We start from the raw sequence: 15818 nt of genomic DNA on the forward strand, positions 1-15818 counted from the left end.
GTGTCCTCCCTGTTACCCGGGTCACCCTCCGCACCCCACCGTCCCGTCTTCTGCGCAGGCGCAAGGGAAGCCCGCCTCCCCCCGCCCTCCACACATTCCAATAGCTGTGATCGCCGAGAGGGAGCGCCCTGGGCGCGTCGGCCGAGGGCGCCACTTGAATGACACGGATTCTGGCCAATCACCGGAGGCCGTGCGCTGGCCGTCCTCCTCAGTGGCGCCGGCTGCCCAGCCCCAGGCGCGGGGCCGAGACGCGGGGAATGTCCCAGGCCTGGCTCGTTGAGACGCTCGCTGTGCTTCTCCTGGTTCGGCTGGTGTCTGCAGGGCCTGAGGCTCGCCGCGTTTCGAAATGGCCGAGCAGTCGGATAAGACAGTCAAGTACTACACCCTGGAAGAGATACAGAAGCACAACCACAGCAAGAGCACCTGGCTGATCCTGCACCACAAGGTGTACGATTTGACTAAATTTTTGGAGGAGGTGAGTTAGTGCGGCGCGACGCCAGCCCGGGTGTGGAGGCTCCCTGCGGCCACCTGTCGTTCTCTGCGCAGCAGGGATGGCGTGCCTGGCTCTCTGTGAGCCCCTGACTCTGCTCACCCAGCTCTGCACACCTGGGAGCGGTCCCGAGTCCGCGTCTCTCTCTCTGCACACCTGTCTTTCACATCCGGGATCCGTCCCCGCTTCTGCGCCCCCAGAGCCTAAGCTCCCGTGCGTGCACCCCTGGGGGCGCTTCTCGAGCCTGCGCCTTCGGAGACTGCACACCTGTGCGCGCCCACCTGGGATCCACCCGAGGCGCCTAGGCCGGCTGAGCCCTTGTAGGGCCGGCGCGGCCCTCGGAGCAGCTGCGGGAGCGCGTGGGAGAGCACCACCCACCCAGCACTTAGTGGGAAGCAAAGTCGTGCTGGAACTGCGTTCTTAGCAGAGGCCACAGCAACACGGAAGGAGTTTGAAAGATCCTTTTATCCTTGAGTTTTCATAGATGGGGTGCCATCTGGGACCGGGGTCGTCCCACTTCTGTTATTAGGAGTGGATTCCTAATAGGAGCATTTTGGAGACTACCCACTTCGTGAACTGTGGGATCCCACGAGAGGGGACCCTGAGTTGGTTCCTAGGTCGGAGTGTGTGGGCCGCATCCGCTTCCTCCCAGCACGTATAGGCCCACTCCCCCATCCAGGCCTACACCCACCCGCTTTCACCTAGATGGTGCTCGGTAATTGTTAACGCAGCGCCCGAGGACTTTGCAACGAGGTGCAGTGCCGGGCTCCTGGGACCGCGGGTCTGGGCGTGTGGCTGGCTCTGATGAAGATGGAAGGGAGAGAGAGGGACAGAGTTGTAAAAACACTAACCGTTGGAACTGGTCCTTCCTTAAGCAACTTTGGAAGTTGTCAAATAACTTTGCTTAACTTAAAGGAAAACATTCCTTTGATAAGATTCTTTGCTGTCGGTTAGAATTTTTGCAGTAAATGCTAAGGGGCTTTTCTTTGCTTCCTCTGGATGTGTTTTGTTCCTGTGTGTGTGGGGGGGGGTCTGAGTCACAAAGCTTAATTAACACTTACCTTCCTTCATCCCCCCAGACAATGGGGGAGAATGTTTCCTGATGGGAATTCTTTGCATAGTTTGAGGGGATAGCTAAGACAGAGGCCTGGTCTTAGCAGAATCAGTCTACATCCAGGGACTTCTGTTTTGCACAGAATTTTTAAAAAATTGTTTTGAAAAAGGTTGGAGTTGAAGTTTTTTTGTAAGATACTTTACTATGCACTTGCCATTCTGTGGTATGCGGGAATATAAAATAGGGTCCCAGTTTTGTTAGGGGTGATTTCTGGTTGGGAATCAATCTGAACTGCCCTGTCCCTACTGCTGAACTAGAGTTGATTTGCTGTTAAGAGTTTTTTGAACTAACAACCCTGCATATAACATCAGGTGTCGTCGACACCAAATGTCTACTTGCAACGGTTGCCCACCCCCGTGGTATGAGTAATTCTGAATTTTTAACATCCAGTGTAGCTTTACCTGTGTCTTTTACAAAAATAGTGTTTATATATAATAGGCTACTTTATATTATGAAGCATTTGTCCTTTTTTTTCCCTTTTTTTGTGGATTCTGTCCCATCTATTGTGTTGTACAGGAGGACTCCCAGGCCTCTGCCATCAGATGTTAGGAGTACCCCCTCCCCGACTCATGACAACCAAAAATGTCTCCAGTTATTGCCAAATGTTCCCTTGGGGACAAAAATCATTCCTAGTCTGGAATCCCTGCCCTAAAATATGTTTTGCATAACTTTTAAGGGTACATTTCTCAGAAGGAGACAGAGAAGATTATTAAACTTGACTATAAACATTTACATTTCAATTTCATTTTTATGAGACAGGAAAGGAGGAATTGCTCAGTTTTCTGAGAAACTGGAAGAGATGCCAGTAAGCCAGTGGGTAAATTAGCTGACGAGAGAGTCCTTTATTCCTTCTTACTCAGTTTTCAGCACTCTGTCTTTGAAAGTAACTTGGGAGAACGCCTCTTAAGTAAAATGCATTGAAATGAGTTTACCACACTATGTGATAACTAATACTTACAGTGAGATAACAAGAAACTGTTGTTTATAGTGAGATCAATAAAAACCAGCTTACAGTGGTTCCTAGACTTTTCTCAGTTGGTACTTGGCACAGTGCTCCCTTAGTGGCCTCCGGGGGACTTGAGTCTTCATGCCCTTCCTTCTGATCAGTGGAGGCTGAGCTCTTGTAGACTCCATTCAATTTAGGAAACCAGAGCCCGGGAGGAAGCTTCCATGGAATAACAGAAAACAATGCTGTGGGCAGGAATGGTGACGCAGAAAACTGTTCGGCCGTCAGGAGTGGCCCAGAGGGTGGTGGGAGAGCCCGGCGTGGGCTCCAGTAAATAGGGCCTCAAGTCGGCGTGGCCAGGAGGGGAAGGAGGAGACCGCTCACAAGGCCGGAGTGGATTAAGGTAGAAGTGGAAGGTGGCCGACGCCATGGAAGTGGACCCGCTGGAAGGAGGGGGGCACGCAGTGAGGAGGAGGCCTGCCAGCCTGTTCTAGCTGGTCGAGGACGGTGCCAGCTTTCCCAGAACATCCCGATTCTCCTTTTTCAGGACGTTTTCCATTTGCCGCCTTTGCTGTTTGTTTTCACTTTCTGTGACCATCTCTGCTTAAGGCGGTGGGCTTCCCGCCCCCAGCATGGCCATCCTGGGACCCCTGCCCCTGGCTTCCTGCGAATTAAACTTCAACACACCTTTTTCAGAGATGTGCAGGATGTCCTGCCAGGTGTTCTACTTCTCCCCACGTCCTGCTGTTCCATTGCTTTATGAGGCCAGTGCTGTGTATCCTGTCCCTATTTTTGAAACAGAGAAAGGAGTCCAGAGGATCTGTTTCTCTCACCCGCTTTCCCTGCCCTCTGTCTTCCGTCATTTAAAAGCCCCAGAAATTCATGAAGCCTTTGCATGTTAACTAAGGAATATTCTGTTTTCCCTAATTTACCTAAATATGAAAGTTTTTTTTTTTGGGGGGGGTATGGCTTCCTACCTCTAAAGTGAATTTTTAATCATGGACTAGCTGTCCTTATGCTGTGAGTTTACCCATCCATATGGCAACACAATTTTTTATGGCTTCTTGCAGAATAGCAAAGATTTATATGCACGTTTGCATTCATGTTGAGAAACTATCAGGGTCCTGGTCCGCTGCCAACACAATGCCTCAGATGCTTGATTTAAAGTAAAATGGGAATATGATAATAGTTCTTCGTGGGGCTATTATAAGAATTAAACAAAATGATGCTGGTTAAACATATAACACGGTGCACATGGTCCATGCAGTAAGGGCAAAATCCTGTACAGCACGGGTCAGCTTAGGGTGGGACTTCCTTTCTGTAGTATCGTATGTAGCTGAGTGCAGATATGAGATTGTAGGTCAAGCTGTAAATCCAGCCGGTGATGTTGAAAGGGGAGACTATTACAAAAGTCGTATCCTCCCAGTGAAGAGCCCGGGTGAAGTTTCTAAGTGGTGCAATGGACTTGGACATAATGGCCTTCTGAAGCTGTTTGACTGTTCACAAGGGCGGCAGACAACTGAGAGCAGCACCTGGCAAGCTAAGAAGCGGCAGGTGTTGGGTTACTACCTGATACCAGCTTGCAAGGATATGAGCTTAGTTGCCTACATATCTTGAACGAGCCTTTTCCTTTTTCAGTCCTGCATTCTAGATTTTGAATTTATATGTGTGAAGCTGGGTCTTGTCATATCTGTTTGCATTATTAGCAGGGTTCACGATGATAGAACTTTGAGGGACAGTTATCTGAAATGAAAAAGTAGGCATTTGGGGCCAGGAAAAGAAATGGTTTGCTTTTCTCTTTCTGAGATTTGGGCAGCAGCATTTATTCCGCTTTGAAAAGAGCTGTGGAGGGAGAGAAGAAAGTATCGCGTTATTGATGACAGTTGCATTAACTTGCTTTCAAGTCAGTAGATGTTTAATTTGTGAAGTAGGTATCTTCCCGGAGAATGTTACGAGCAGAATGCCTTTGAGTTGAGTTGCCCCCTCCTTTACATGAGCCGAATGGGCACATGTCTCTAGAGACCGTTTTCTGGTGAGCCTGGGTTATGGTGCTCTGCGCCTGTGTCATAGATGTGCTTTAGCACCATTCTGCCTCACGGAGCTGGTGGTTCCTGACTCACTTTTGCATTTGAAGTCTTAGGCAGTGTGCTTTATAGCAGCTTTTGTGGCAGGGACTTACTTTGTGTTATTTTCCATTGAACGTGGCTGCCTGCTTTGCAGAGACCAGGGGCTCCTTGGTGCCCCTGGGATCTGGAAATAGAGAGTATGGGTGCTTGAAACTCAGCGTCCTTAATTCTGGAAAACACAGAAGACTGTGTATCTTTACCCTTGATAAGGCTGCCATATTTAGGGCTAAAGTCCTCAATGCCCTTGCTTTTTTCAAGGAAGTTTGATTATATTCTGAATTTCATACTACTACACAAAAAGCTGTAGTTGCAAATATGTATTGGATGAATGTAATAAAATGGGAACATAATTATTATTTAACATATGCTGTTTGGTAAATAAAACTAGAAATTATGAAAGCCAGAGGAGGAAAATATAAAGGGCTCCTTGGTAGTAAAAGTGGCTCAGCCATCATGGGTAATCAAGGCCCCTTGGGAGCCTGCAGGCGGGCTGTGGGCAGGACCCCTTTTGTATATTACCGCATAATTGTTTCTGGTAACTTTTTGATACTTTTGAGAAAGAGGTGTTAAGAGTGCTTGTGAGGCTACTTTGTTGATTTTTATTTTTTACTGTTTCAAAACAAATACTCTAGATTGTTAACGTTCACTTTTTATTTATCTTAAAGGTAGATGGAAATCCTAAATAAGGGAGTGAGGACAGATTATGCAGGCCAGCTTGGGTAAATCAAGGAATAAATGATGCTCATTTCTACCTAATTCAGGTATCTGTTATTCTAAAGTTCTCCAGAACCACAGAAGACAACCAATAGGTAAGTACCTTTTAATACAATGAAGTCTGAACAACCCTGGTCCCACTAGACATTCGTGGGAAAGTAGTGGCCTGTGCAGCCTTTTGGTAGGTGACTTGAGGTTAGTTAGAGCTGGCATCTCATGGATGAGGGCAGGAAGTCACTTTCTTACATCCATAGCATTGTGTCTCAAGTTGGCCCACGAGTATGTCATGTCTACAGTGATGACATTGAATCTACACTGATGCTGTGGCGGAGGGTGGCGGCATTGACTGCCTCTGGGCCCAGCCAGGGTTTTCTGTGCCTGGCCTGCAAAGGGTGGCAGCCTGTGGCTGTTTTGTGGTGAAGGCCTTGGGGATCAGGTCTGTTTCTACCTGTTTTTCTCAGTGTCTACTGTTTTATCAGTAGCAGAGCTGAGTCAAAAACTGGCCAGGACACAAAATATGTCCAGCCTACTTTCTCCTCTTTCTGTCTGCTTCACAAAGTGTTCGATAAACATCATTCATACTCTCCCCAGTAGAAGTCCCCAGACGGCTAACAATACAAGTGATAGCAGTGAACGCTCACTGAACTTTGATTGACTTCCTGTCCCCAAACATAGTACGCCAAATGCTTTTCACGTATGTGTTCTATTGCATTTGTACTCTTAGCCCTCGAAACAATCCTCTCAGGTCCATAGTGGTGGTAGTCTCCTTTTTAAAGGTAAGAAAAATGTGGCTTAGGTCGGCCAGTAACTTGCTGAAGTGGTGCGGCCAGTAAGGGGTGAAGCCAGACTTGAAATCCAGGACACGGGGCTCCCCAGTCCGTAGTCTGCTGCCTCTGTGACTCTGGCCTGAGACCTCAGGAGCTTTGAAGACAACTAGTGTAGCTTTAAAAGAAAAACAGCATCCCATTGGTACCTGGGTGCTATTGTTCGCTTTGAGAGCCCCCCTCCTCCTATATCCGGAATTCTCTGTAGGAACCAGGGAGGAAGCAAATGGAAAGATTTGAACAGAAAGAAAACCCTGGAACGGAAAAGGGCAAACCTGTCCCTTTCTCTCCTTCTGTTGTCAGCTGCCTCCTGGAAGGTGAAGGAAACAGATACTCCGGTTTTTCACAGGGGCATTTTTAGGAAAGAGCGACATGGTGGAGTCTTCAAGGACTCTGTTCCCAATGCGGGGTGGGGGGTAGGGGGGGGAGGGGAACTGGCCGGTCTTAAGAATCAGTGTCATGTTTAAGAAAGCGATTGTTTGCATATGTGTTAGGCGTGTGTATGTGGAGGTTGATGTGGTTTTTGGAAGACTACTTCAATAACTGGTCTGGGACGGGTTTTTCTGAAGGTAATCTGATGAGGTTTGTGCTCTGATGAAATCCAGCCATGGGGTCAGCTAATGCCCTGCCCGCCCCTCGCTGATTGTGTGTCCTCATCCTCTGTGGGCGGCACCCTCTCTTTTCTTGTCTGCTGACGAGTTTCTTTATGCTGCCACCTGTCTTCACGGTCCTTTCCTGTTGCAGTTGTCACACGGCTGGGTTGCAATGGTTGTTAGACCATATCCTCTGTCTGGCACTCTTCAGAGCACGTGTCCTGACAGAGTCTTCAGGATGTCACTGCTTCTGTCAGACTGATGGTTGGTTTTCAGTTTGAGTAATGTATGTTATTATTACATCAAAATGTAATTTCTAGAAGAGAATCAAAAAGCTTCATCTTGTGGAAACAGATTGTCATATCCCTGCGAGTTCCTTTTGGTGGCTTCCCATTGCATTTAGAATAAAATCCCCGCCTCTGTCCCTGTGGAATGAACTCCCTCCCCCACCTGCACTGGTCATACTGCCTCTGACCCTTCACTCCCAGTCATGGGGGCGCCCTTTGTCTCTCACACTAGTCAGGCTTGTTTCTGCCTTACAAACCTTTGTGACCGGTTCCTCATTGCCTGAAGTATGTTCCCGTGGTCACCACCTTCTCAGGTCAGGGCTCAGGATCTGTTCCCCAAAAGAGGAATTTTCTGTCCTGGTTCACCTCTCTGCTCGCCCTACTTGCCGCAGTGCATAGCTGCGTCTTGCTTGTCTGCTTGCTGCCTTTCTCCGCCGGTGGGCGCTGTGGGCCCTTGCCCCCCGCCCCCCGCACCCCCAAACACACACACTGCTATGTGCCTGGGCACACAGTAAGCTCAGTGGGTCAGGGAGGGTCCCCCAGAGGAACCCAGACACACACTCACCCCTCTCACTGTCTCAGGTCTTCCACACCAGTGGTACATGTATTATTGTGATGATGTCATCTCTTCCCGGTCCATAGGCATTTGCCGGGAACTCTGTCCCAGATGATTCACGCTGGGAAGCTAGGAGGACAGTTCGGGTTGTAGCATAGCCTCAGAGCATGGGGCGTAAGAAGGACATTGAGCAAGCCCCCCATGAGGAAAGAGGGGGAAAGGCCGAGGGAAAGGTGAGGAAGGGCTCAGTTGTGCATGTTCCAGCCGGTCCTCACTCGGGGAGTTGTCGCGTGCACACGTTTGGTGTGTGTTCCTGTCCTGGTCTGTGGCACTTCGCTGCAGATGGGGCCACATGACGCAGAAGCCATCTGTCACCCCAAAGGAGCTCCTCTGCCGGCCCCACCCACTCCTGTCACCTCTTACCTGTTCTTCACCTCTGTAATCTCGTCATTTTGAGAATGGAGTTACACTATGTGCCATCTTCTGAGATTGTCCTCTTTTACTGAGCGTAATGCCCTTGAGACCCGGTCAGGCTGCTTTGTTCCTTCTCATGGCTGCGTCGTCTTCCAGTCTCACCCCCGAGGGACATCTGAAAGGTTTCCAGTTTGGGGCTGTTACAAATAAAGCTGTAGCCCAGTCGCTATTCTGGACCAATCGTCTAATAATTTCCTCTTTTAAACTTGTAATTATTCAGTCGGTGGCTCTGAGTGCCCTCTGGGCAGTGTTGTCTGTCGCTGGGACTCGTGCACAGGCTTCCTTGTGGACATGAGTCCCCATTGCTCTAGGATCAATGCCCAGGGGTGCCGTTGGTAAGTGGACGTGTCACTTTTTAACACGGACAGGGTGATTTCCAGAGTGTCCGTGCCATCCTGTGGTCTCACCAGCAGCGTATGGCAGAGTCACTATTTCCACATCCCAGTGTTCGGGTTCCTGGTGGCTTTTTATCGTAGCCATTTTGGCGGGTGCTCCATGGTGTGTCACTGTGGGCTTAATTTGCATTTCTCTTCTGGCTAATGATGTTGGTTGGACCTTTTTAAAATGTGTTTGATATCTTTTGGAAGAAGTGTTTGTTCAAGTCTTTTGCCTGTTTTCTATTTGGATTGTTTGTCTCCTTATTGTTGAGTTTAGAGAATCCTTTATATATTCTGGATGTATGTCCTTCATGAGATGTGAGATTCACAAAAATTTTCACCCAGTGGCTTGTCATTTCATTCTCTTAACAAGGTCTTTTAAAGAACAAAAGTTTTTAATTTTTAGGGAGCCCAGTGTATCCATTTTTTCCTGTACAGATCATTCTTTTACTGTCCCGTCTAAGAACTCTTTGTCTAATCCTAAGTCTCTTCAAAAAATTAAACATTTTAATTTCGATCTATCATTCATTTTGGAGTACTTTTTGTATGAAGTGTGAGGTTTAGGTCAAGGTTAATTTTTTTTGACTGGTGATGTCCGGTTGTTCCAGGACCATCGGTTGAAAACACCGCCCCTCTGTCATCCGGCTTTCGTATCTTTGCCAAAATCAATTGCAAGCCTTTGCACGGCCTATTTCTGGGTTCTGTGCTCTGTCGCATTGATCTGTGTATGTGTCTCTGTCAGGACCATATGTTCCTGATTCCCAGAGCTCTATCCGAAGTCCTAAATCAGGGGTGTAATTAGCCATTGAAGGACTGAAGGAGCAAAGTGACATGATCTGACTTACATTTAATTGTCACTCGACTCTGATGAGAGTACATTGTCGGGAGCCGAGGCACCAGGCAAGCAGGAGAGGTGGGGAAAATGGGTCAGATTCTGACTACGTTGTAAAAGTCGAGCCCACAGAATGTCCTGGATGGATGGAATTGTCATCCACTTGAGATGGGGAAGAATGACAATGGGACAAGTTTTGTGAGGGAAGGTCCATTCCGTTTTTAATATGTTTGGTTTGAGAAGCCTATTAGCTGTATCCATGTGGAGATGTAATGTAGGCTGTGGATACAGGACTCCAGAGTTTAGGAGGGAGATCTTTCTGATTTGGAGACAAAAGATTCAGATGTTGTCAGCACTTGTAAAGCCATGACACGGGTCGTGACGGCCGAGGGGCCGTGGAACACGGCTCAGGGCACTTGCACGTGGGGGAGGAGGAGAGGGGAGCAGACGGAGGCATGACTGGGTTAGTAGGGAGACCAGGAGAGCAACACTCTGGAAACCAGTACCAAAGAGGCAACCGCCCCTCCCAAGAGAGGGGCTCACCTCCGTCACGTGAGCGAATACATCAAGGAGAGGACAGCTGAGAACTGATAAGTGGTGTTACCGGCCACCTTAGCAAGAGCAGTTTTGGGCATTAGGTGGGGTTTCAAAGAGAATGAAGAAGACGAGTTGGAGAGAGCAGGTACTCTGGAAGTACCTTCCAGAGGGTACTTCCTGCACAGGGGAGCAGAAAAACGCGGAGTGCCTAGAGGGGGGGTGGAGCCAAGAGAGGTTGTGCGAGCGTGTGCGCACTGAAAGATGGGGTGAGAGGCAGCGTGTGTGTGTCCAGGCAGGATAAATAACATGCGTGCGTGCTGATGGGAATGATCAGGGGGCGGGGATTGGGGGCGGGGCTTGTTTATGTCCAGGAGCCTGCCGTGGGAGGCTGAAGAATGTCTCTGAGTAGCTGTGTCTCCAGTTAACTTCGTGTTATTGGGTTGTCGGAAAAGTCATGACGTATTTTTCTATGTTTTTTCGTCGCAAAAATGCGTCGTGAGTTTTCCGACAACCCAGTATTTTATCTAATGAGACAAGCTTAGGAATGGTAAAGTGAACAATATTGATTGGTCAGGGCCTACTGACCACATGCAAAAGTACCTGTGATTCGTGTTGTAGTTTGGACCAAATGTTTATTGTCTCAACTCTAAAAATAACCAAGAATTTTGCTTCTCTTTTTTCAAGGAGAGAAAGCCGTAGCAGCATTCTGCAGGGTAATTTCCAGCTCGCGTTCACAGCTGCATTGCTGTCTGTCCTCACCCTAACGACCTCTAAGGATTGTCTCCTGTAGAAAGTGTTCAGGGTCCTTAGGGTCTCTTGTTTCTATTGACCCTCACTCGTCATTTGGTTCTGTGGCTTAGCAGAGTCAGGCCAGGTGATTTAATCTGCAGAAATCACGTGAAGATGAAAGCTAGGGTGGAAAGAATGGGGTCCCTTGGGGCTTGGGGCTGGACTTTGCGTTCAGCAAGTTAAAAGGGTCAGCGACTGTGTGTGTCAGGGACTGTGTGTGTCAGGTCTGCACAAGGGGGCTTTGTGGCAGTAAGAAAGGGCACTGCATTGGTAATACTTGAACGCCTATTCGATGCCATTCTCTAATTATATCATTTACTCTTCTCTGCAGTGTAAGATGGGGGAGGTATTTGACGGTGGGGAAATGGAAGCTCCGAAAAATCAGTACCTTCCTGGGCCACTCGGCTAAGATGCTGCCAAGACGCGGCCGAGCTGGGCTTGAATTCAGGCTCTTGAAGCCCCAGGCCTGTGCTTTACCCATTGCAGCGCTGCCTGGACATAGAAGCTCTGCCAACTGGAGAGCAGTCTAAGTTCTAGAATGCTTCTAGAACATGACATGGGAACCCGAGCAGTGTAAGAAGGTAGATGGTAGAGCCTGTGAGGTGGTCAGGCAGGTGTCACCAAGGTGGAGGGGGTTGCAATGAGTGGGGGCCAAATCCCCGAATCAGGAGGGCCTGACTTAACATTCAGATAAGTAGCTGGGAGGTGATATGTGCTTCCTCTCCTTTTTAATCACCTCCCTGCAATCTGTTAACACTGAGTTAAACGTGACTTTTGATGCCTGTGAGACCCGCCTATTTACAGAGCCTGTAGCCCCTCCCAGGGGCCAGTTTCTGCCTGTAGGCCTTTGCGATGCCTTTTCCTGTCTTAGAATGTCTGGCTCGCTCACCCTTTCCAACCGGGCCAAGCCGCCCCTCTCTGGCCCCTTCTCGGCGGTCTTTTGTGCTGGCTCATACACCTGGACTATGGTGTTCAGTGTTTCTTGTCTGCATGTCCCTTTGCTCACTAGACTGTCACCCTCGGAGGCTGGGGCCGGGCCTGCCCCATCCTGGTGACAACAGCAGAGCCAGGCATGGCACTTAGCAGTACTGCAGTGGGTGGATGGGGCTCCTAAGCTCGCTGGGCCAATGCTTGGACAGGCCTTGTTGTAGTTTCATCCTGTGACCTTCAGAGCGAAACCAGGAGAGCAGTTCAGGTGGTGCTTGTCAGCCTTGTCCCCGGCTTCGGGGACTCAGCGAGGACCACGATCAGCCCCAGGCAGTGCAGACGTGGGGCTGGCTGCTCTAGGAGTCCACAGTGGGAGCCCCGCAACCCAGAAGCCTGAGGGGCCCAAGCAGCTCCCCAGGCCTCCTCTGAGAAGCAGCTTCTGGAGATGACGGGAAACGCCTAGCCAGGCTGCCTTTGCTCTAAATCTTCACAAATCCTTTGCTCTCCAAAGTCTTAGTTGTTCTCTTGGGCTTAACTATTGCGGATAATCTCTTCACAGACCTTTTTTTTTGCCTAGTCATTGTTTATGGACAATCCGTTTACTCCACCTTTTTTGGCAGTGCTAAGTGTTTGGATTGAAAGATTGTGTTTTAAACTCCAGGACTGGTGGACTTTGGGTCCATATAACATTACATTCAAGTGGAAAGGGTTGTTTATTGTTGTCGTTAGTTTTTGCTTGGCTTCCACGAGCACTTGGAGGGACTGACTTGGCTGCGTATAGTGACATTGTGGTGCAGTTCTGCACACCCTCCTGGGTGTTTTACAGGGTCAGCCTGTAGCCAGTCAGAGCCCTGTGTGTGTGGTGTGTGTGTGGGGGTTCTGCCATCCGCCCCCTTATCTGTGGGCCTGGCAACCACAGCATAAACTCAGCTGGAGAGCTCGGCTCCACAGCGTCGGCTGAAGGTTAAAATCCTGCAAGTTCAAAGTTGAAAAGAAACTTCAGAGACCCAGCATCCTTAAATTCCCAGGTGGAGAAACTGGGACTCAGAAAAATTAAGCCCAAAGTCACACTGACATTTCATGAAGGAAACAGGACCAGAACCGCAGTTTCTGACCAACCTCCCCCTTTTTTGGAACATGCAAATTAAATGACCATTTTTATGTTTCTGAACATAAGTGACTTCAGATAGAATGCCTTAAAAATAAAGTTTTTCTTCATACATTTCCCTTTGGGGAGTTTAGTAATCTCTCTCACTTCTTCTAGTCCCCAAGAAACTTTGTTATATGCCTTGTCTTCCTGAGCCTCACCGACTAGGAAAGATTTAAAAGACCCCCCTCCCCTGCCCCCCATCACACACACACACACGCACACATGCATACCACACATACACACGCGCACACACACATCTCACACATGCACACACATGCACGCACACACCACACACACACACCTCACGCACACACACCCCCTCACGCGCACACACCACACACACACAACCCCCACACACATCACGCGCGCACACACACACCTCACGCACACACGCACACACCACACACACCCCTCATGCATACACATGCACGCACACACACACACCTCACGCACACACACACACACACACCACACACACACGATATACAGATTGGAAGAGGTTGATTATGAGGAAGGCCTAGAGTCCCAAGGTGTGCCTCCTGCGCTCTGCCCCAGGCAAGCTGCTGCTGTAGTTCAGTCCCGGCCCGTGGGCCTGAGGACCGGGGCAGCCATTGGTGTAAATGCCGCTGAGGGGCAGGAGAAGACGGGCTGCTCTGTCTCCGCCGGGTCAGCGGTCAGCAAGGCAGGACCGAGGGGCTGATGTCTCCTTCCTCTGCCTCGTGTTCTTCTCAGGCCCACACACACGGGGCGGAGGGCAGGCATCCACTTGACGAAACCCACCAGTTTGCGTGCTCATCTCATCGGGAGATAAGAGTTTAATGGATGTGAAGACCGTGGCACTGTCAGTTACAGACGAGTGACAGTCCCTGGGGCCTGTCCTGTTTGTGAGCGTTGTCCAAAAGGCTGTCCATATTGCCTGATGCATTATGGGTATTTTGTGTCCAGTGAAGAAAAACTTATCCAGTTTGTAATATCCTCTGCTTTTTTTGAGCTTTTTTTTTAATACATAGTATACCTTTTAGATCATTGAACACCACGCAAGCTCAGTGATGCCGTTAATTGGAATGAGCAACTGCTGGGGGCTGGGGGGGCCTCGCTGTCCCCACCTGTCAGGCGCTGGGCACGTTGAGATGTGTCAGTGACATCTGCCTCAGCTGCCTGTCCGTCAATGGAAGGACCTATCCTTCCTTTGAATTTATTGATACTCATTTATCACTTTTTGTTTTCTGCCTCATTTGTAGTTCTCTCATGTTTGTATGGATTTGGCAGATCCTTAAATTTGATAAATCCTCAAATTCACAAGTACGATTATTATACAACTGTGTTTCTCACATTAAATCAAGTGTAACTGACAAAACTTAGGAGACCACTTTAGATCTCTAGTGATTGTGAAAGGAAGACAAAAACCATAAAACTGTTACTTTCTGTTAAATTAATAGAAATAAGTGGAAATTAATGGTGTCATGTAAGGCTTTATTGCATTGTCATTATACCGACAGGACCTTGGCATCCTTACCCATTTTTATGCCCCAGGGTTGGCAAAGTGGTAAAGCAGTTAAGACTTGAGCCTAAAACCTACCACGTCGTCACAGCGCAGGGCTGTTCGGTCCTTGGCCATGCTCAGCTTTATGTTGCCTTCTCCTTGGATGAGTCGGTGGCCAAAGGCATTTGCCTCCAGGGCAGTTTGTTCTGGCGCTGACAGGCTCCTGTGAGATTGCTCACCTCGCCGGGAGGCGGGCTCACCTGCCGCCCCTGCTGCTGTTATTATCACACCACACATCTGAGCAAGTGTGCCAAGCTCACCCTTACTTACACGCACAGGGTGTGTGTGTGTGTGTGTGTGTGTGTGTGTGTGTGTGTGTGTACATGCACACATGGATGATAATTGTACTTATCTTTCGCTGCAAATGGAATGCCTTTTCAGCTTTCACCTAGGTTGTCTCTCTCGAAGAAGTCTTATATTGTCCGTGGCTACGCTTGATAGCTAAGTGACTCATTGCCTCCTGCCTCTCAGGGAAAGTGATTCAAATTCATGCTTCAGTGCTGTCACTTGTGACTCCGCGTGTAGGGCCTGTTGGGAAATTCATGAATCATCAGAACTGTGAGGCATATCAGCGAGGGCCGAAGGTCATGCCTGCGTTTTCCTTTGTCCTCACATTATTGCTGGCGTCTTCAGGATCAGGTCACATTGAATTTTCATGTCCTTTTGTGTGTCCCACACGATGCCTTACACGTAGCGCACAATACACATTTTGATCAGATGGATTAGACAGCAATTAAATATGAAATTGTGTGGTCTCTGGTGAGAACTATTACAGTTCAGGGAAAGGAGAGTGGTGTGAAGTATAATGTCGGGAATGAGAAGGTTGTCATCAGCTACTTCACGGGCTCTATATAATAGTTTGAAAACCAATGTGTAATAATCTGTGCTTACCTCATTTTGTTGTCCAAAAATTACTTACAAATATTTCTTTGTATCTGCCACGTGCCAGGCGTTGAACTAGGTACTGGAGCAACAGTGATGGGCGAGACAGACAACTCTTAGCAATACATCGATACAAATGTAACTGTAGGTAGTAACAAGTGCGGAGAAAGAAAGTGCGACAGGAAGCGGGTACAGACCGCGGTGTGGGGGTGCAGGGCAGGCTCTCTGAGACGAGGAATCAGCGAAGGGCTCCGAAAAGCTGACATTCTTCAGGGTATGGATGAGGGGTTGGATGGGAGGAGGGCGGTCCCAGCAGATGCAGCTGAGGCTTCTGAGATGGGAACCGAGTTTGGCAAGTTTGAGGGCCTGTGGGAAGGCTGGCGAGAGCTGAGTGATCAAGGACTCAGGTGGGGCCCATGCCGTGGGGCTCTTGGAGGAAACGGGGAGGTGCTGGATATTTGCAGGGGAACCCGCCACCTTTGCTGTGTCACTAAAGCAGGTCTGGTTTTCTTTTCTACGTTTTGCCTCCCTTCCCCCACACTGCTACCAACCACCCTGGGCTAAGCTAATGTAAACCCTTTCCTGGATTACTGTCACCTTCTAAAAGTCCTCGTGGCAGGACGATGTCAGGGGAGCTGACTGTGGGAAGGCACAAGA

General features: G+C 49.0%; 1 protein-coding gene across 2 annotated transcripts in view; it reads left to right on the forward strand.

Moving 5' to 3' along the window:
* The first annotated feature begins 241 nt into the window (after positions 1-241).
* Positions 242-15818, forward strand: part of CYB5A (cytochrome b5 type A) — a 28791-nt gene continuing 13214 nt past the window's right edge. Inside the window, exon 1 of one of the 2 annotated variants that reach the window (XM_019643367.1) lies at positions 242-475. In XM_019643367.1, coding sequence (XP_019498912.1) covers positions 347-475 — 129 coding nt within the window. In that variant the 5' untranslated portion in view covers positions 242-346. Of the gene's footprint in view, positions 476-6058; positions 6167-15818 lie in introns of those variants that run through there. The other variant, XM_019643368.1, reaches the window with a different exon arrangement.

The sequence above is a fragment of the Hipposideros armiger genome, unplaced genomic scaffold (assembly GCF_001890085.2).
Source record: "Hipposideros armiger isolate ML-2016 unplaced genomic scaffold, ASM189008v1 scaffold_77, whole genome shotgun sequence".
Taxonomy (NCBI): domain Eukaryota; kingdom Metazoa; phylum Chordata; class Mammalia; order Chiroptera; family Hipposideridae; genus Hipposideros; species Hipposideros armiger.